Source organism: Carya illinoinensis, chromosome 1, assembly GCF_018687715.1.
Source record: "Carya illinoinensis cultivar Pawnee chromosome 1, C.illinoinensisPawnee_v1, whole genome shotgun sequence".
Taxonomy (NCBI): Eukaryota; Viridiplantae; Streptophyta; class Magnoliopsida; order Fagales; family Juglandaceae; genus Carya; species Carya illinoinensis.
In genome coordinates, this window is record NC_056752.1 from 3,728,668 (window position 1) to 3,746,609 (window position 17,942).

At 39.7% G+C, this 17,942-nt stretch overlaps 1 protein-coding gene and 1 non-coding gene across 2 annotated transcripts; both read right to left on the reverse strand.

The window, feature by feature from the left end:
• Window positions 1-216: 216 nt before the first annotated feature.
• Window positions 217-288, reverse strand: TRNAW-CCA. The gene has a single exon. It is a non-coding gene; the product is annotated as a tRNA-Trp (tRNA).
• A 425-nt stretch (window positions 289-713) lies between these two features.
• LOC122306340 (reticulon-like protein B13) lies at window positions 714-2,009 on the reverse strand. Its single transcript, XM_043118771.1, has 4 exons — window positions 1,848-2,009; window positions 1,563-1,749; window positions 1,230-1,441; window positions 714-1,143 (listed from the first exon to the last, which is right to left on the reverse strand). The coding sequence occupies exons 1-4, from the start codon at window positions 1,885-1,887 to the stop codon at window positions 959-961; spliced, it is 624 nt and encodes a 207-aa protein (XP_042974705.1). The 5' UTR covers window positions 1,888-2,009; the 3' UTR covers window positions 714-958.
• Window positions 2,010-17,942: the final 15,933 nt, after the last annotated feature.

A 17,942-nucleotide genomic window follows, 5' to 3' on the forward strand; every position in this document is an offset into this window, starting at 1 on the left:
TTTCATGGCATGAAGCTTCTTCGATTATTCGTAGGGTCCATGTTCACCGGCAATATCAAGCGAATTGGCTTTTGGAAAAAAAATATATAATAATAATAATCAATAAATAAATAAAATAAAAAATTGGGAAACTGTTCTTTCCCCAATTCGATCTACCCACCCTGTTGCAGCGAATCAAAGGAAAGTAGGGTAAAAATAAAAGGGGATTTGAAGTTCTGAACCCGACGTGAATCGAACACGCAACCTTCTGATCTGGAGTCAGACGCGCTACCATTGCGCCACGGATCCAGTTGAATAATTATGTTTACTCATTATAATTATCCTTAATCAAATTTAAAAGCTGAAAACCGCTCCGTCCTTCTTTCAAGCAATCTCTCTCTTGCGTCATTCTCTTCCTCTTTATTTATTTATTTTTTATTTTTTATTTTTTAATTTTGTAAATTAAAAATCACTTTTACATCCTCTTTATGTAATCCACTGAAATAATTAATTAAATTAGTTAAAATAATTATTTTATATTAAAAAAAAGTAATGCAACCTGAAGTATGTATTCTAGCGAATACGTAAAAGTGACTGCACATAAAATTTATTCTACACATAAATTTCTATTTATATAGTCTACATCAATGAAAAAAAAAAATTAATTTAAATTTTCACCCTAATTTGTAAATAATTTTCTTTTTAATGGCCCTAAATGATAATGATGAAAAAGATGGAAAAACAATATAATATATACGTGTATATATATACAATGATCAGCTTACAAACCACCTTAATTATTTTTTATCACATATATAATTAATCATAGCCTTACTGATTTATACAAAACGAAGTTTAAATTACGCGAGGAATTAGTAAGCACTCCAATTACCCAAATGCCTCCCAACAAAGCAATCATGAAGATGATGATCATATACATACACGGCCGGCCTTTTCCCAGTGAAGGAAGTACTATCTATTAGGCCTTCTTCTCCTTTTCCACCTCCTTCATTTTGAGGACCCTGTTCTTCAAGTTCTTAACCACTTTCTCGTCAACCATGTCGTATAATCTTCTGCATTGCACCTTCACCCTCTCCCATATCCTCTTTATCTGCTCCTCGTACTTGATATATAATGCAGGAACAGTCATGCCCATTATAATACCTGCAAGTTGATCACAGATTATTAATCCCACTTGAAAGAGTGAGAGAGAGAGTGGAGGGAATTCTCTTTAAAGGGATTGTACGTACCTATGTAGAGAAATGTTAGAAGATCGAAGAACTTTCCCACGTAGGAAAGTAACCACAAACCAGAGACAGTTCCGGCAAAGGCAAACCAGTCTCTCTCTGCACTCACTCGGAACACCCACCGGATGCCTTCTTCAATCCATGCTCGAACGCAATTCGCCGTTTCAATAGCCGATTCCTTTGGAATTTCCAAACCCGACATGTTTGGCGGCTCTCTAAAATTCAAAAAGATCATCGAATACTATCTTATAATAGCAGCACGCACGCAAATATCCCATTCAAAAGAATTATACAGGAAGGGTTTTGATTGACTGTGGGAGATCAGAGCTGGCTTACTTGCCAAGAAGCCTGAGAATATTGACCCAGAGGAAAAGTGCAACAACAACGAACATGGCTGTCCATGAAATAACAGTGATGAAATTGAATTGATACACTTCCATAAGCACCCATATTACTGTTGCTACAGAAAGAACCGCCACACTCAGCTTCTTTCTTCTCCAAAGGAATATATCCTTCAGAGTGTCTGTGCCATAGCAGAATTATTACAAGTACAGAGATGAGTAAAAACTAACTAATTAATTAGAACGTCTACTACTGATCTTAAGGAGTTTAAGCAATCACCTGATGTGGGCAAGGAAGAAGATTGTGATGCAGTAGACATGTCTGAAGATGGAAATGATCAAGCAGATCGAGAATGGAGTTGACGGGAAGCAAACGCGTGTTACTGATCTTGATGATTAGGTTTTAAATTTTGGGAAATTTTCTTGAATTTGTTTTTAATTCGGTGGAAGGGTGGCCAAAGTGATCCAGAGTGCTTAAAGGCTTACACGTGGGGAATAAAAAAACGACGTGGAAACCATGCAGCTACAGCTTGTGGCAACTTAAGCAGGCTACGTACGTACAACACTGTCATGGACGGTATATAGCTTACATAAGTTTTCCCTATTTATATATAACTTAAAATGAATATATACTATTTATTATTGAAATTTATTATAATAATTATATAAATAAATTATCGAGAGTTAATGCGATAGATATTTATAGTGATAATGTGTTTGATGTGTTAATAAATAAATTAAATAATTCTTTATGCAGTCCCCTGTTGAGGATTGCTCGTGCACGACTAACATGGAAATATAGAAATCAAACGGTTCGTTTGATTTAAGTTAAAAATTCTCATGTATAGGAACGGTGCGTATTGAATGAAACCATCGTCCCCTTCCTTAGTCTCTTTCTCTCTTGGGTTTGCAGACTATATTCAAAACTCCCACAAATTTCTCGCTCTTTGTTCTTTCTTATGGTCATCTTCATTGCCATTATTTCCCTTCTCAAACGAAGATTCAAAACAGTGAGAAAGTCAAGTGGGAGTCACTAGTCTCAGTTATTCTTGAACAAATATCAGATAACACTACAAGAAAAATAGTTTTTGTGTCACTTAAATTGAATGCAAAAAATGCAAAATAGTTGTAAAAAAAAACTTTGGCAACCATTTTATGTTTTTCGCATTCAATTTAAGTGACAAAAAATCATTTTTCTTATAGTGTAACAAGAAGAAAATTTGCTGAAGAGAAGCTGCTTTCGCTCTGAGGGATGCCTAAAAAAATTCAACCTCTATTTTTTTTAGCTTCATTATTTTCTCAAGGTCAGAACAAGCCGCTTTTAGATAACCAAATCCAGAACCCACACTTGATACATGCAACTCTTGAAGCACTTTCCTAGTCTTATAAGAGCTTTTTCCACACTCTCCCATGCCTACAACATCAATTTCACATTATCATAAAAGAATTTTGTGAACTGGGACAATAATGAAATTTACAAATGTTTTTATTGGGCTCATAAATAGAAATTTGAACGCCAAGAGTGAGATTAACAAAATGTATTTTGATGGTGCGGGCTGCACATGCCGACTAAAACAACAACACAACTTTGCACAAGGAACTGCAAAGGCCAACAGTGACGGTGGAGCGCCGCAGAGGAACTCGACTGGCAGAGGGAGATTTTGGTGGTGCAGGCTAGGTGGAACTTGGTTGCTGCAAAGCTTTGCACAGGGAGCTACACAAGTTGACGGTGGTGGTGGAGGAGGAGCTTCATAGACCGATTGTTATGCAGGAGCTGAGCAAGTTGACGTGTGGACAGAAATACACTGGGAACCTGAATGGCAGAGAGCATAGTCTGTTTGGGCAAAAACTGAATTGCAGAAATTATCGCCCGTAAGAAAGGGGAAGATGAAGTCAGGGCTATTTTTGATATTTGAACCAAATTGTAGAGAAATGACCTATACACCCTTTTCGTGCGCACGCAAGCCCCGAAGGGAACTGTACGTAGCACGACTCAAATAAATTTACTCATGATATTTTTATGTTTTTTTAATTTTTAAAAAGCTTAGGATGCCTTGATAACAACCCCAAGTTAGACAACTTCTGTTTAGTTATATAGATGAGATGATATGAAATAAAAGTTGAAAGTTGAATAAAATATTATTAGAATATTATTTTTATTTTAAGATTTAGAAAAGTTGAATTGTTTATTGTATTTTGTGTAAGAATTTAAAAAAATTATAATAATTAGATAAAATGAAATGATTTGTGTTACCTAACGATAACTTAAAATTAATATCTCTTATTTTTCAAAATAACGATTCTTTTTTTTTTTTTTTTTTTTTTTTTTACCGAAGAGCCAGTAGCCACCCACATAGCAGCCCTGTCCCAAGTTTATTAATAATAGCCTCACTTATGGCGGAGGAATACCGTGGTAACAATAAAACACTTGGGGGTATACAAGATAGCATTAACCAAACCCAAAACCAAGTGTTGAAAAAAAACAAACCAACCGAAAAAAAACCAACAAACCTAAAACAAAAAACAAAACAAACCTGCAAAAAACCAACATAAGAAAAAACCTGGTGCACTAATAAACAAAACTCCTTATTAAAACCTATAGACGAATCGCTGGGATGCCAAGTTTATCAACTTTCAGGATCCCTTTGAGCAAATGAGGCACTTCATGATACGAATTCCACGTACCATTTTTCTGATCCGAAGCCATACGAGCCAAAAAATCAGCTCCTGCATTGCCTTCTCGATAAGTATGTTTTACCTTAAACTCCAAAGTAGCAATCATCGACTGAATCTTTTCCCAGTAATCTTCAAGATACCATATACCACACCTCCCTTTTTCTAACCAATGAACCACCAGCAACGAATCTAGTTCAACCTCCACTCTTCGAATGAATAGTTCCTTACAGTATTGGAGACCATAAAAAAGGGCAATAAGCTCAGCTTCATTATTAGAGCCATGACCCAGATATTTTGCGAAGGCCCAATTAAGATTCCCCTTCTCATCTCGAATAGTACCCCCTGCACCCATACGTCCTGGATTTCCCAACGAGCTCCCATCCACATTTAATTTGAACCAACCCACAGCCGGTTTCACCCATCGCACAAACTGAATTTCCTTTCTCTTCCCGGGTTTCAAAGGAATAGAAAAAAAATTTAACACTTTTTCATCTCCATCATTCATCTTTCTACTAGCACGTAGGCGTACTCCCACCCATGCAACTGCCGCCTTGATAGAACTCCAGAGGGAACTCACAGCAACTCTTTTACCTTCCATACGTGCTTTACATCTCCACACCCAAAGAGACCAAGTCACAATAATAGGAATAAGAGCAATTAAAGTACCTTTTTGAGTCGACTGAGTCGCACGCCGAAACCATACTTCCACAGTTGCTCTCCATGATCTCTGAGGGTCATATGGAATCCCCAGCTGTAGAGAGGCATACCTCCATATAGTGCCAGCAATCTTCCCAGTTGCAAGAACATGATCCTGATCTTCCACACACCCCTGTGTACAACATTCACACTTAGAAACCAAAGGGATGCCCAAAGAGCTAATTCTACTATCAACAGAAAGGCTAGAATTAAAAGCCTTCCAAATAGTAACTGAATATTTTTTTGGAAGCGCTGAGTGCCAAATCCAAGAAGCCCATTCAGATTTCGGTGCACGAACACGAACACAATCCCAAGCCGACTTCGATGAAAAAACCCCATTCAGATTTGGCTTCCAAATCAATAAATCCCCACCCTCTTTTTGTTCCCCTAGGCAATTTAGAATTTCTTCCATTTTGACTTCCCCCACCAAATGATATAACAACTCCACATCCCATCCATGTTGAATCCTACATTCCCTTACTCTTAGCAAGGGATATTCAATAATCGCACAAGAATGAAATAGAGCTCCCGATTTTAGCCAAGGATCTCTCCAAAAAGACACATCACCATTTCGAACTCGCCACCAAGAATTACCCAAAACCTTTGGAACCATACCCAAAATGTGCTTCCAAAATATGGTTCCTTTCCGTGGGTCTACCAACGTCACATGCTGATTCTTTACATACTTTTGCTTGAAAAAATTAACCCATAATGAGTCACCTGTCAACAAATTCCAAGCAAGCTTCATAAACAAAGAATCTTGAACTTCCTTTAATTTCCGAAGACCCAAACCCCCTTCTCGAATCGGAGAACAAATCTTTTCCCAAGCCACCCATTTACGCTTTTGCTTTCCATTCCAAGAACCCCAGAAGAAATTACTCATAATACGATTTAAGGCTGTCATGACAGCCTTAGGAGCATGCAAAACAGATAATAAATGAATAGGCATACTAGCAAGAACATGTCTTAATAAAAGAAGGCGGGTTCCCGAGGATAAAAAACGATTCTGCCATCCTTCCAATTTCTGTCTAATGCAACACAAGAAATCATCAAAATACGAAAGTTTCATCCGACCTACCATAAGAGGAACACCCAAATACTTTACCGGGAAAAACCCTTCAGAGAAAGATGTCAACATTAACGAGCTCCTTTTCCGAGCCACAGTCGCATGTTTAGAGAAAAAAATACAAGATTTTTCCTTGCTCACCATTTGACCAGACCATTCTTCATATGTCACAAAAATATCCCTGACTTCTTGAAGAGAAGATCTACCACCATTCACAAATAACACAATATCATCAGCATATAAAAGATGAGAAACTAGAGGTGTACCTCGGGGATGCGAGAACGGGACAATATTCCCATTAATGAACTTGTGCTTTATAAGTCTGGAAAGGACCTCCTCAACGAGGATAAACAAATAAGGCGAAAGAGGGTCACCTTGACGCAATCCACGCCCACTAGAGAAAAAACCCTTAACCGAACCATTCATAACCACCGAGAACCAAGGAGTTGAAATACAAGTTCTGACCAAGCTACAGAACCGCTCAGAAAACCCAAACGAAGCCATAACATGAATTAAGAAGTCCCAATCTACACTGTCGTATGCCTTGGCCATGTCTATTTTAATAACAGTATTACCTCCTCTAACCTTCTTGTTAAGCATGTGTATCATTTCTTGAGCCAAAAAAATATTTTCAAAGATACTTCTCCCAGGAAGAAAAGCACCTTGTTCCGGAGAGATAATTTTATTCAGAATAGGGGATAATCTGCAAACCAGGATTTTGGAAAACACTTTGTACACCACTGAACATAAGCTGATAGGACGGAACTTATCAAAACCAGTAGGCTTCGGCATTTTCGGAATGAGAGCAATATAAGACGCTGAATAGAATCTCGGCATAGAATTTCCAATGAAAAAATCCCGAACCGCTGCCACTACATCATCTTCAACAATATCCCAGCAAGCTCTATAGAAACCAGAACCAAAGCCATCTGGACCCGGACTACTGTCAACCGGAATGGAAAACATAGCCTCTTTTACTTCTTGGATCGAAGGGAGCTGAAGGAGGTTATCATTTTCCTCCTCAAGAATGGACTTTTGTACCAAATATGATAAATCAGGAAGCTCTCTCCGAGCCCGAGCCTGTAGAAACAAATTAAAATAATCCACAGCCCCTGAATGAATATTTTCAGGGGATTCCAAACACGTCCCATCAGGACACCTCATTTCCTGCACTATGGGCTTTTTTAAAGAAGCAAAGGTTTTAAAAAACTGAGCTGAAGCCTCACCTTTTTCCATCCACCTAAGCTTCACCTGTTGTGAGAGCCTAGTTTCTTCTCTTTGCATCCACATCTCAAGATCTTCCTTGGCCACTAGAAGATCCCGCTCTACATTTTCTGAAAAACCCACCTGAAGATTAGTTTCTAGCTGTTCAATTTTATTTTCCAAAGCTTGTATATTCGTCTCAGTATGCCCAAAGATATGTAGATTCCAATCCTTCAAAATTATTTTCAACTTCTTCAACTTTTTAGCAAGACCGATAAGCCCCATAGTATCACCCGCTGTGGACCAATTTTCCTTAACCACATTCAAAAAGTTGCTATGAGACACCCACATTTGTTGAAATTTAAAGGAAGAAGGCCCATAACGAGTACCCAAATTCTTAAACACAAAAGACAGAGGTGTATGATCAGAAGTTGAGCGAGCCATATATTTACAGCACGCATTAGGAAAAACATCCGCAGCCACAACATTCATTAAGCATCTGTCTAATTTCGACCAACTCCGAGCTAAACCCCTCTGGCCATTACACCAAGAGAATTTACTACCAACCGTTTTCATTTCAATGAAACCATAATTCTCAATAAACTCATTAAACTCATCAATTGCAGTTCTCAGTCTTGGTCTACCACCACAGTGTTCCTCCTCCCCTCGAATAGTATTAAAATCACCTAGGCATAACCAAGGTTCATCTTGGACCGCGTCTAATTGTAGCACTCTCCAGAGTTCTCTTCTTTCTACATGATTACACTTGGCATACACCACAGAAACAACAAAATTCCGATTATCCATACACATAGAGATAGTCACATGCTGGGCACTATAACTAACAACCGATATATGCAAATCTTCTTTCCATAATAACCAGAGTTTACCACCAACGCATAAATTAGAAAAACAGCAATCAAATTTCAAAAAATGTTTCAATGCAACCATTCTTTGATCATCAGCAAACGGCTCAGCTAACATAAGAAAATTCAAGTTCAACTTCCTTACCAATTTACACAACCTCCTCCGAGACGATTTGAGTCCCCGGATATTCCAGAACATAGGGTTGCAAATCATAAATTCATGCGAATGGGTTTGCTAGGAACCCGTGTCGAACTTCGAAGCAAACGTCGCCCTTTAGCCAAGATCTTCCCATTTTTTTTTGTATCATTATCCGATAGGTAGATTTTATTTTTTCCAAGATGCTCCCCATACTCTTTCTCTGGCTCAGACCCACAAACATCTTTACCATTCATATCCAAAGATTCCAACTCCTCATTTACCGAATTCCCAAAATTCTGATTCTCCTGGAACTTCTCTACTAACCCATTATCCTCTTCCTCCTCTTCATTCCAGTCCTCAATCACCACAGCATCAAATTTTGAATTCCTCACGGGTTGATCACTAGGTTCATTACTAACCTCCAGCGTAGACCTTTCCAACCCAATCAGATTAATCTCAACATTTTCAATATCCACAGAACCACCATTCAGATTTTTTCCTGAAATATTCTCAATCTCCACCTGTTCTTGCCTCGACATCATCATATCTATACTACCAATCTGCCCCTTTACATTACTCCCAACAGTCCCTAATATCCCAAGACTAGCCCCTACATTTCCAGACACGTGAGTATCCCCTACTGCCTTTTCGAAATCAGTAGACTGAGTTTCCGTATTCCTCTGCTCACTAGGCAACTTCATAATATCCTGTATCCCTGTAACAATTTCAGTGTTCTGTTTTTCAGCTAAGTCCCCTGCTGTTTGCGTCTCACCAACCGAAACCACTGCTTTGCCATTTTCCTCTAAATTAATCTCCACCGGCAAACTACTTTGCCCAGCCTCCCCTGTATCCTCAATATTTGTCAACACAGCATTCATACCTATCTCTACGTGTTGCTTTCCTTTCCCTTCTGGTTTCAAAGGCTTCCACACTTTAATCATTTTTTCACCAATCTTTCGGTCCAGACTTGACCCATCCTTCCATTTACATAGCTTCAAATTGTGTCCCTGCATTTTACATCTATTACAGTAAGCGGGCAAAGTCTCATACTCAATGTCAATATACCAACTGCATTCTTGCTGCGGAGTGCCTATCCAGATGCCGTGAATTGGTGGTTTTCCAGCATCAATTTCCAAACACACTCTAGCTCCATCAGTTTTTGTAGCACATCGGGTAGCATTATCTCGGCGTAGGAACCGACCAACTGGAGCAACAATATTTCTCAAACAAGATTCATGGTAAAAATTAGGGGGCAAACCAGGTAAAAATACCCAGACCGGTACTGATGCAGGTTCTGAATTCTCTTCAAAATCCGGTTTCCAACGAAATCCACGGTAGGGCACTCCTTCAATATCAGTGGCTTCCCTGGACAAAGCCTTCACAAAATCCCCTTCGTTAGAGAATCGGACGAAAACATTACGGGCCCTTCTCATTGCTGAAACAACTGGTTGAGCATCCAACCCCCATCTACTCCGTATGAAAGCCCGAATCACATCTAGAGAGGGTCTCTGCTTTAGGAATTTCAGAACCATAGAGAAACGAAAAGGGGCAGCCGATCGGTCAATCTCCTCCTTTGAAAACATCACACAATATTCCCCATCAATTAATTTCGCCGGACGAAAAGGAATGTCCACCTCCGGCAGAGGTTGGGGGGTCTGAGCCACCAGATCAGCGAAGGTTCTCTGCCGCCCAGACATCACCGATGGCCCCGGTGGAGCCACGGCAGCAGCCATGGGCGAAATTGCACTCCAAAACCTAACGTCAAAGCCAGAGAGAAAATAGTATTGAGATCGACGAGATTAAATCCAAATATATATATATATTTATATATATTTTTGGTGTGTTTTTGACAATTACTATGGAGAACTTTTCATTTATTTACTTCGAGGTGATAGAGTAGAAAATAGTTTGTCTTTAATGCATCAATAATATAAAAAACAAAAAACAAAGAAAGGAGGGCCATGAACTTTAAAGTCATTTGTTAACTTGGAAGGCCAGCCCAAGAGTTTGTAGACTACGGAGTACGGACCTTAACTTTATGTAAAGTGGGCCTGGTTTCTTTCTCTTTTCTTACTTCACAAATCTACAAAATTCATTTTAATTTATCTCATTTTATTATAATAATTTTTTTAATTTTTTATATAAAATATTAAACAATTCAACTTTTTTTAATTATAAAATAATAATAATAATATTTCATTTAATTTTTAATTTTTACCTGAATTCACCACCTAAACCTCCTGATGACTTGTATCAACGAACTTTCACATAAATAGTACATTTAATGTTCGCATTTCACGTGTGTCGGTGTAAATAGACCCCGTGTCCCAAGCAATTATGTCACCTTTATAACTTGGAACGGCATGATTTAATTTTTCTTATAGGCTCATTAATGAGTTTTCAATACATGCAAGTTCGGTGTATCAACACACTATTTTTATGGAATTTATTATGAGTATAAATTTTTTTTTATAAAAATTAAGTAACAAACTCATATAATTTCATACAATACAATAGATATATTTAACAATAAAAATAATTTTATAATCTAAGATATCATATTAATTCATATTAATTATAAAATTTATTTTTATGTTATCTTTATATAAAGTATTTTTCTTTTTATAAATGCGTGAAATCTCTACGTCTATTTAAAAGCTTGTGCAAGTCATTTGTCGGTGTTATTTTTTCGGGATTCATCCCTCCTTTGAATGAGTTGGCAGCGACAACGACAAGAGGCATGCACCAGATATGGCCTGCATTATAATTACACAACCCAATATCCCCATGAATCTGCATCGGTTCGTAAGCAAAGAAAAGTGCAAGCTTTTTCTCTATCCATCATCGCATTATGTTCAAGGCCACGAGTCTTCTGAGAACAGTCGAGGAAAAATCGGTCCCTCTCTCTCTCTTCTCTCTCGAGCGTGAGTAGGGTTTAGTGCCGCTGTTCTTCGACAGTCGGCTTCAGCTCACTGGTTGAGATCTCGTCTTCGTAGTCAGTGGAAAAGGAGATATGGCCGATAATGACTTAACAAAGCAATGGGAAAACCTACATTTGTCACGGGAAGAAACAACTGTAGTGCATTTCAAGACTGAGGTGGGAAACACAAACAGTTCTATAAGAGGAAAACTTTGCATCATTGGTAGAGTTCTCTCTGAAAGAGGAGTAAATAACGAGGCTTTCAGATCTACTATGTCACAGATATGGAGGCTAGATGGTTGGGTTCGTTTCAAGGATCTGAATGAGCAGTGCTTCCTCATAGAATTCCAAAGTAAAAAGGATAAAGACAAGGTCTTGAGTGGGAGGCCGTGGTGCTTCGACAGAAACCTCCTAACCATACAAGAGGTGGATGAATCGATGTCTATTAATGCCGTTAACTTCCAATATGAACCTTTCTGGGTCCAATGTTATAATGTACCTCTGGCTGCTATGAGCGAAGAGATGGGGATACAGATTGGGGAAAGCATTGGTCGAGTGATACAAGTAGATGCTGATTCAAATGGATCAGCGTGGGGCCGCTGCCTTCGAGTCCGGGTGGCTATTGACCTTCATAAACCTCTCCTACGAGGTATATGGTTAGTCTTCGAAAACCAGAAACTGTGGATTTCTTTTAAATATGAACGCCTGCAGAATCTTTGTTTCCACTGTGGGGTTTTATTTCATAAGGGAAGAGTCTGTGGAAGGCCATTTTTTGAAGCACAAGGTGAAGAAAAACAAAAACTGCAGTATGGTCCGTGGCTCAGGGCCCAGCCAATGAACACTTCGATCTTTGATAAACGTAAATATGGGGGTAAACCTGATAAAGAGGAACAGAGTGATCATAAAACTACAAGGAAAATGGATGTAGGGGGTGAAAAACCAGATCAGCAGGAGAGTATTGAAAAAAAAAAACATACCTGAGGTCGTGGCTGAGGAAGAGAGGGATTTAGATCCTACTGGACTCGAGGGAGGCATTAGAGTAATGCCTTGCCAACAAAATCCTACTAGAAACAATTCCCATGAACCTGAGGAACAGCCTGGTACCTTTTACAAAAAGACTAGAGAGCATAACGTACATGGAAGTAAAGAAAGGTACAATCAGGATAGAAGTACTCCTGATCAGGTGGAAGCCTTCCCCGATCCTATTGGCTTAAGGTGTTTGATGGACCTTGACCAAGATACGGATATGAGCAATAACCAAACCTTCCAGTACATGGAACTAAGTCCAACAATAATCCAAGCCACCAGTCAAAGGGAGAAGGGACTACATCTAGAAGTCAAACCTAACTTTTCTGAAGCCCAAGGTCATACACTGCCATAGAGGGACAATTCCACTGATGTGGAGCCAGCCCAGACTAATCCTCACACAAATACCATGAGTAGCAAGGGGAGGTGGAAAAGGAAGGCCAGGAGCAAATTGGATATCCAGAGCACGTTGAGTGAGATCATCAGCAACCATCAGGAAAATGGCCAAAAGAAAAGGGGGATGGGTGGTGAAAAGGAGGGGGTCTATCCTGTTAAAAAGACCAGGTACAATGGAGGAGGCAAAGAGAATCAAAATGATAAGGCAGTGGCTGGCTCCCAGCACTGCCACCCCAAATGAGTCTCCTATCGTGGAATTGTCGGGGGCTTGGGAACCCTCGAACAATTCGAATCCTTAGAAATCTTACTAAGGATAAGTGTCCCAGCTTAGTGTTCCTTGTGGAAACTAAGTCTAATAAGAATAGAATGGAAATGGTTAGACAGTCCCTAAAGCTGGATGGGTGTTTTGTTGTTGACAGTGTGGGCCTGAGTGGGGGCTTAGCATTACTCTGGAAGGAGGGGTGGCAAGTCAGAATTATTAGTTACACTAGGTGGCATATAAGTGCCAGTATCATTAGTGAAAAGGACAGCAGGCCATGGCAATTTACTGGTTTCTATGGGCATCCTGAAGTAGGCAAAAGGAAAGGGAGTTGGGAGTTACTACAACTGCTAAAACCTGATCCGGTGGTACCTTGGGTGTGTGCAGGTGATTTTAATGAGATCCTCCACCAAAGAGAGAAAGTAGGAGGGCCGGGCCGACCCTACAAACAGATAGAGGACTTTAGACAGGCACTAGTACACTGTGGTATTAGAGACATTACTTATATTGGTCAAAAGTTCACGTGGTCTAATAACAGAAGGGGTAGGGGCTTTACAAAAGAAAGGATAGATAGAGTAATGGCCAACAGAGAGTGGTTTGATCTTTTTCCTTCTGCAGTATGTAATGTGATGGCAGCTATCAAGTCTGATCACTCACCACTAAGTACCTCAATTCTTCATAATGGTGGAAGGGGAAGTAGGAAAAAAAAAGTTTTTAAATACGAGGCTGCTTGGGACATCAGAGAAGGCTGTGGTCATGTTGTAGAACAAGCATGGTCTAAAATGGGAGTGGGAGGGGATTTAGCTGAAGATCTGAGAACTAAGCTGGAAATCTGTCAAAAAGGCCTAACCAAATGGGAGAAAAATCACAGCAGAGCTGAACTGCAAAAGAATTCTCGAATGTGGGCTAAGATTAGTCATTTACAAGATAATGGAGATGGGGAACATATTGATGCTATGAGACAAATGCAAGAGAAGGCTGAAAAGTCCCTGGCCGAAACTAACATGAAATGGAGGCAGAGAGCTAAACAACATTGGCTGAGAAAGGGGGATAGAAATACAACATATTTCCATATGCAAGCGAACCAAAGAAAAAAGACAAATGCTATCACATCCATAGATGATGACACGGGCAGAACTACCTCTGAACAGGGAGAGATAGGTGGCATCTTCACAGGTTTCTTCTCTAACCTCTTTAGTTCTTCTTTGCCATTTAATATCGATGTATGCCTCAATGCTCTCAAGCCAAAAATCAGTCAAACAATGAAGGAGGTTTTAGTTGCACCCTTTACTGCAGAGGAGGTCAGGAATGCCATTTTCCAAATGAATCCATTAGGATCTCCTGGACCTGATGGATTCCCAGCCCACTTTTACCAAAAACATTGGAAATTGGTTGGAAAAGAGGTGAGTGATTATGCTCTGGGTGTCCTAAACAAAGGGGGTTCTCTTAAAAAGGTCAATGATACTTATATAGCCCTCATTCCAAAGGTTAAAAGGCCAAAGAAAGTAACGGAATTCAGACCTATTAGTCTATGCAATGTCCTATACAAAGTGGTTTCAAAAACAATGGCAAACAGGATGAAACTCATCTTGCCTAGGATCATCTCAGCAAACCAAAGTGCATTTGTACCTGGAAGACTTATTTCAGACAACACTTTAGTTGCTTATGAAATTCTTCATTCAATGGCAACGAGGATGAAAGGCAAGAAAGGGTTCATGGCTCTCAAATTGGACATAAGTAAGGCCTATGACAGGGTGGAATGGGCCTTTGTAGAAGCTATAATGACCAAGGTTGGTTTCCCTCCCCAGTGGGTGGACTTGGTTCAGAGATGTATTAATTCAGTGTCCTACTCAATTCTTGTGAATGGGGAACCTCAACAGTTTTTTACCCCATCAAGAGGCATTCGTCAGGGAGATTCCATCTCACCCTACCTCTTCATACTATGTGCAGAAGCCCTTTCAGCCCTCCTGCAAAAGGCTGAAGTGATGGGGGAAATAACTAGTGCCCCCATAGGAAAAGGTCCCACCAAAGTGAGCCATTTATTTTTTGCAGATGACAGCCTGCTGTTTTGCCAAGCTTCACCAAAGGAGCTTACCAAAATGCTTGAGATCTTGGATGTGTATGAACAAGCCTCGGGTCAGGTGCTCAACAAGGACAAGTCCTCAGTTTATTTCAGTAGGAACACGATGAAGGAGGTGCAGAATTTGATCCTACAGCTAGCAGGTATAAAGGCAACTGGTACTTTTGAAAAATATCTGGGCCTCCCTGCAGTCTTAGGAAGAGCTAAAGTAGCAGCTTTCCACTCCCTTGTAGATAGGACATGGTCTAGGGTAGTGAACTGGAAAACCAACCACTTATCTGCAGCAGGAAAAGAGATCCTCCTAAAGGCAGTTCTTCAAGCTATACCAACGTACTCAATGGGTTTGTTCCTGCTGCCATACTCCATTACTCAAAAATTAAACAAACTCCTGAGGAAATTCTGGTGGGGATTCAGTGAAGAGGCTTCAAAGATTCAATGGGTCTCGTGGGACCAACTAAGTTCAGCTAAGGAGATAGGTGGTCTTGGATTCAGGGACTTCAGAATGTTCAATTTAGCCTTGCTAGCCAAGCAAAGCTGGAGAATATTGCAAGAACCTACCTCTCTTGCAGCACGTGTTTTAAAACAGAAATATTTCAACTCAGGGGAATTACTGAATGCAAGGTTAGGAACAGGCCCTTCCTATGTGTGGAGGAGTGTTATGGCTGGTTTATCTATTCTCAAACCTGGGCTTAGATGGAGAGTTGGTAATGGCAAAAGTATCAACATATGGACTGACAAGTGGATACCCTCTCTTCCCTCGGGTTCAGTGGCATCTCCAAGAGAAATTGATTGTTGGTGTGAAATGGTGAGTGACCTTATTAACCCAAGTCAAAGAAGCAGGAAAAAAGAGTTGCTACAGGAAATGTTTTCAGAGCCTGAGATTCAAGGCATCACTTCGATCCCCATCAGCCTGGGAGGTAGGGAGGACAAAATGTTCTGGAGTTTTACTGCAAATGGGATGTACACTGTCAAGAGTGGATATCACCATCAGAGGCAAGTGGAGGCTGAGGTAGAAGGGGAACACTCAAACAGGCAGCTAGAATCTATAGTGTGGAAGAAAATTTGACAGCTGAAAGTGGCCCCTGCAGTAAAACTTTTTATCTGGAAAGCGTGTAATGAGGCCATTCCTACCCTAGCAAACTTAAAGAAGAGGAGAGTAGTGGAGGACAGAAGCTGTATTGTGTGCAAATCAAAACCTGAGACCTCAAGCCATGTTCTCTGGGGATGTCCTGCTGCAAGGGACGTGTGGAATCAAGCCTGTGTAAAAATTCAGAAAATGTCCTTCCATAGTGACCAGTTCTTCAAAGTTTGGGCAATGTTAGTCCAAAGACTAGAGGTCAGTGAGTTGGAGGAAGCTGCAGTTACACTGAGAGGTATATGGTCTCGAAGAAATGATCTAATTCATGGCAAAGATTTTAAACACCCTTCCAGTTTGTACCAGGGAGCCAAGTTAGAAGCCATTGCATTCATTGAAGCAAATCTGGTAGGAGAAAATCCCCAGTTGAGATCAGAAAGGTCCCTACAAACATGGTCTAAGCCAAATGAAGGTATGTTCAAGGTTAATTGGGATGTTGCAATAAGGCAGAATTTGGGCAGGATTGGCTTGGGAGTCATAATCCGTGACCATCAAGGATTTGTTGTTGGTACTTTAAGGGCACCCAAACCTCTCAATGGAGGAGCATATGAAGCAGAAGCCTGTGGTCTTTTTGTAGCAGTAACTTTCTGCAGGGAACTGGGGCTTAACCGAGTTGTTTTGGAGGGAGACTCGAGACAGGTAGTTACCCAACTGCTTGGTCAAGAGGTTGATGGTAGCATGGGAGGGTGGTTTGTTGAAGAATCAAGACATGTGTTGACAAGCATAGCTCACTGGAGGGCCTGTCATGTCCAGAGGGAGGCGAACTCTGCAGCTCATGTTCTAGCAAAGTCTGCTGTGTTGTTATCAGAGGATTAACATTGAAGAATGTCCTGAGTGCATTGCTTCTATTGTAATCTCTGAAATGTTGTTAAATTGAGTAATGAGATCAGTTTTTATTTCTGAAAAAAAAAAAAAAAAAAGGCCACGGGTCTTCTTTTCTCGAAGTCATTGAACACCGAAACGCGTCATGTCAAATTGTCAATCCTCCTGGCATCCACATATTAGCGGCAGTTCACGTGGCTGCCCTTCATTTCCAGATCCCACCCCTCCTTTGTCTCCCTGTTTCTCGCTGGAGTTAATGCTAATTATTATTCTAGTCTTAAGGATGATGAAAATTACCAAACTAATCCCTTGTGGCCCATTATTATAACGATTTTAAAGAGTTTTAACTGAATATTGATTAATTATTTTGAAATATATGTTTAAATGTGCATCATTTCCGACCATGTAGGCAAATATTTTTAGAATAATTGCCGGTAGAAAACAAAAACAGAGAATATTCATCTTTGTATGTTTCTTCTGCCAAACTGAGTACGTGGTTGACTTCATTATAATTATTATGTTTTTTTTTTTGTGTTTGATGGGAGTCTTATAATATTCTCAATCACAAGTACGTCGATTCTAGCTAGGTTTTGGGACATTTTTTAAATGTATTGACCAAACCTATGAGGTTCTTTCTGTTCTTGTTGATTACTGATGGAGCCTAACCATCGATAGAAATGTCGATGAGAGAGGGGGACGGCATTATCTTTAGCCTTAGGCTCCCTTGCAAATATATAGCATTTGCACGCTACCAATTCTGTAATTTATAAAGCTGAGAACTTTGGCAAATCAAATGGAAGAAAACAGAATGACATTATTTAGAAGTAGCACTGGCTTTCTATAACTATATTTTTGTCGTCAGTGTGACACGTTTAGCTCCACAATTATCGTTTCAGAATTTCTCTCAGTCATAAAATAAGAAGAAGGAAATAATAAAAAATCCCAACTTTATAATATAAAACGAAGATGAGTGAAAGAAAACTTTAAACTTTAAAAATTAATGGGAGCAGAAATCGGGGGCGAAGTTAAAGGGCAACTATGACTTGTGCATTTACACCACTCATTAATGGAGTTCAAGTGGAATCTATATG

Bases quoted from the DNA above. Each gene is read 5' to 3' on its own strand.
- LOC122306340 (XM_043118771.1), bottom strand. From the start codon at position 1,887: ATGTCTACTGCATCACAATCTTCTTCCTTGCCCACATCAG. The intron at 1,442-1,562 runs GTAAGCCAGCTC...TTTGAATTTTAG, and splicing joins ATTCTCAGGCTTCTTGGCAA to AGAGCCGCCAAACATGTCGG. The intron at 1,144-1,229 runs GTACGTACAATC...ATCAACTTGCAG, and splicing joins TCTAACATTTCTCTACATAG to GTATTATAATGGGCATGACT.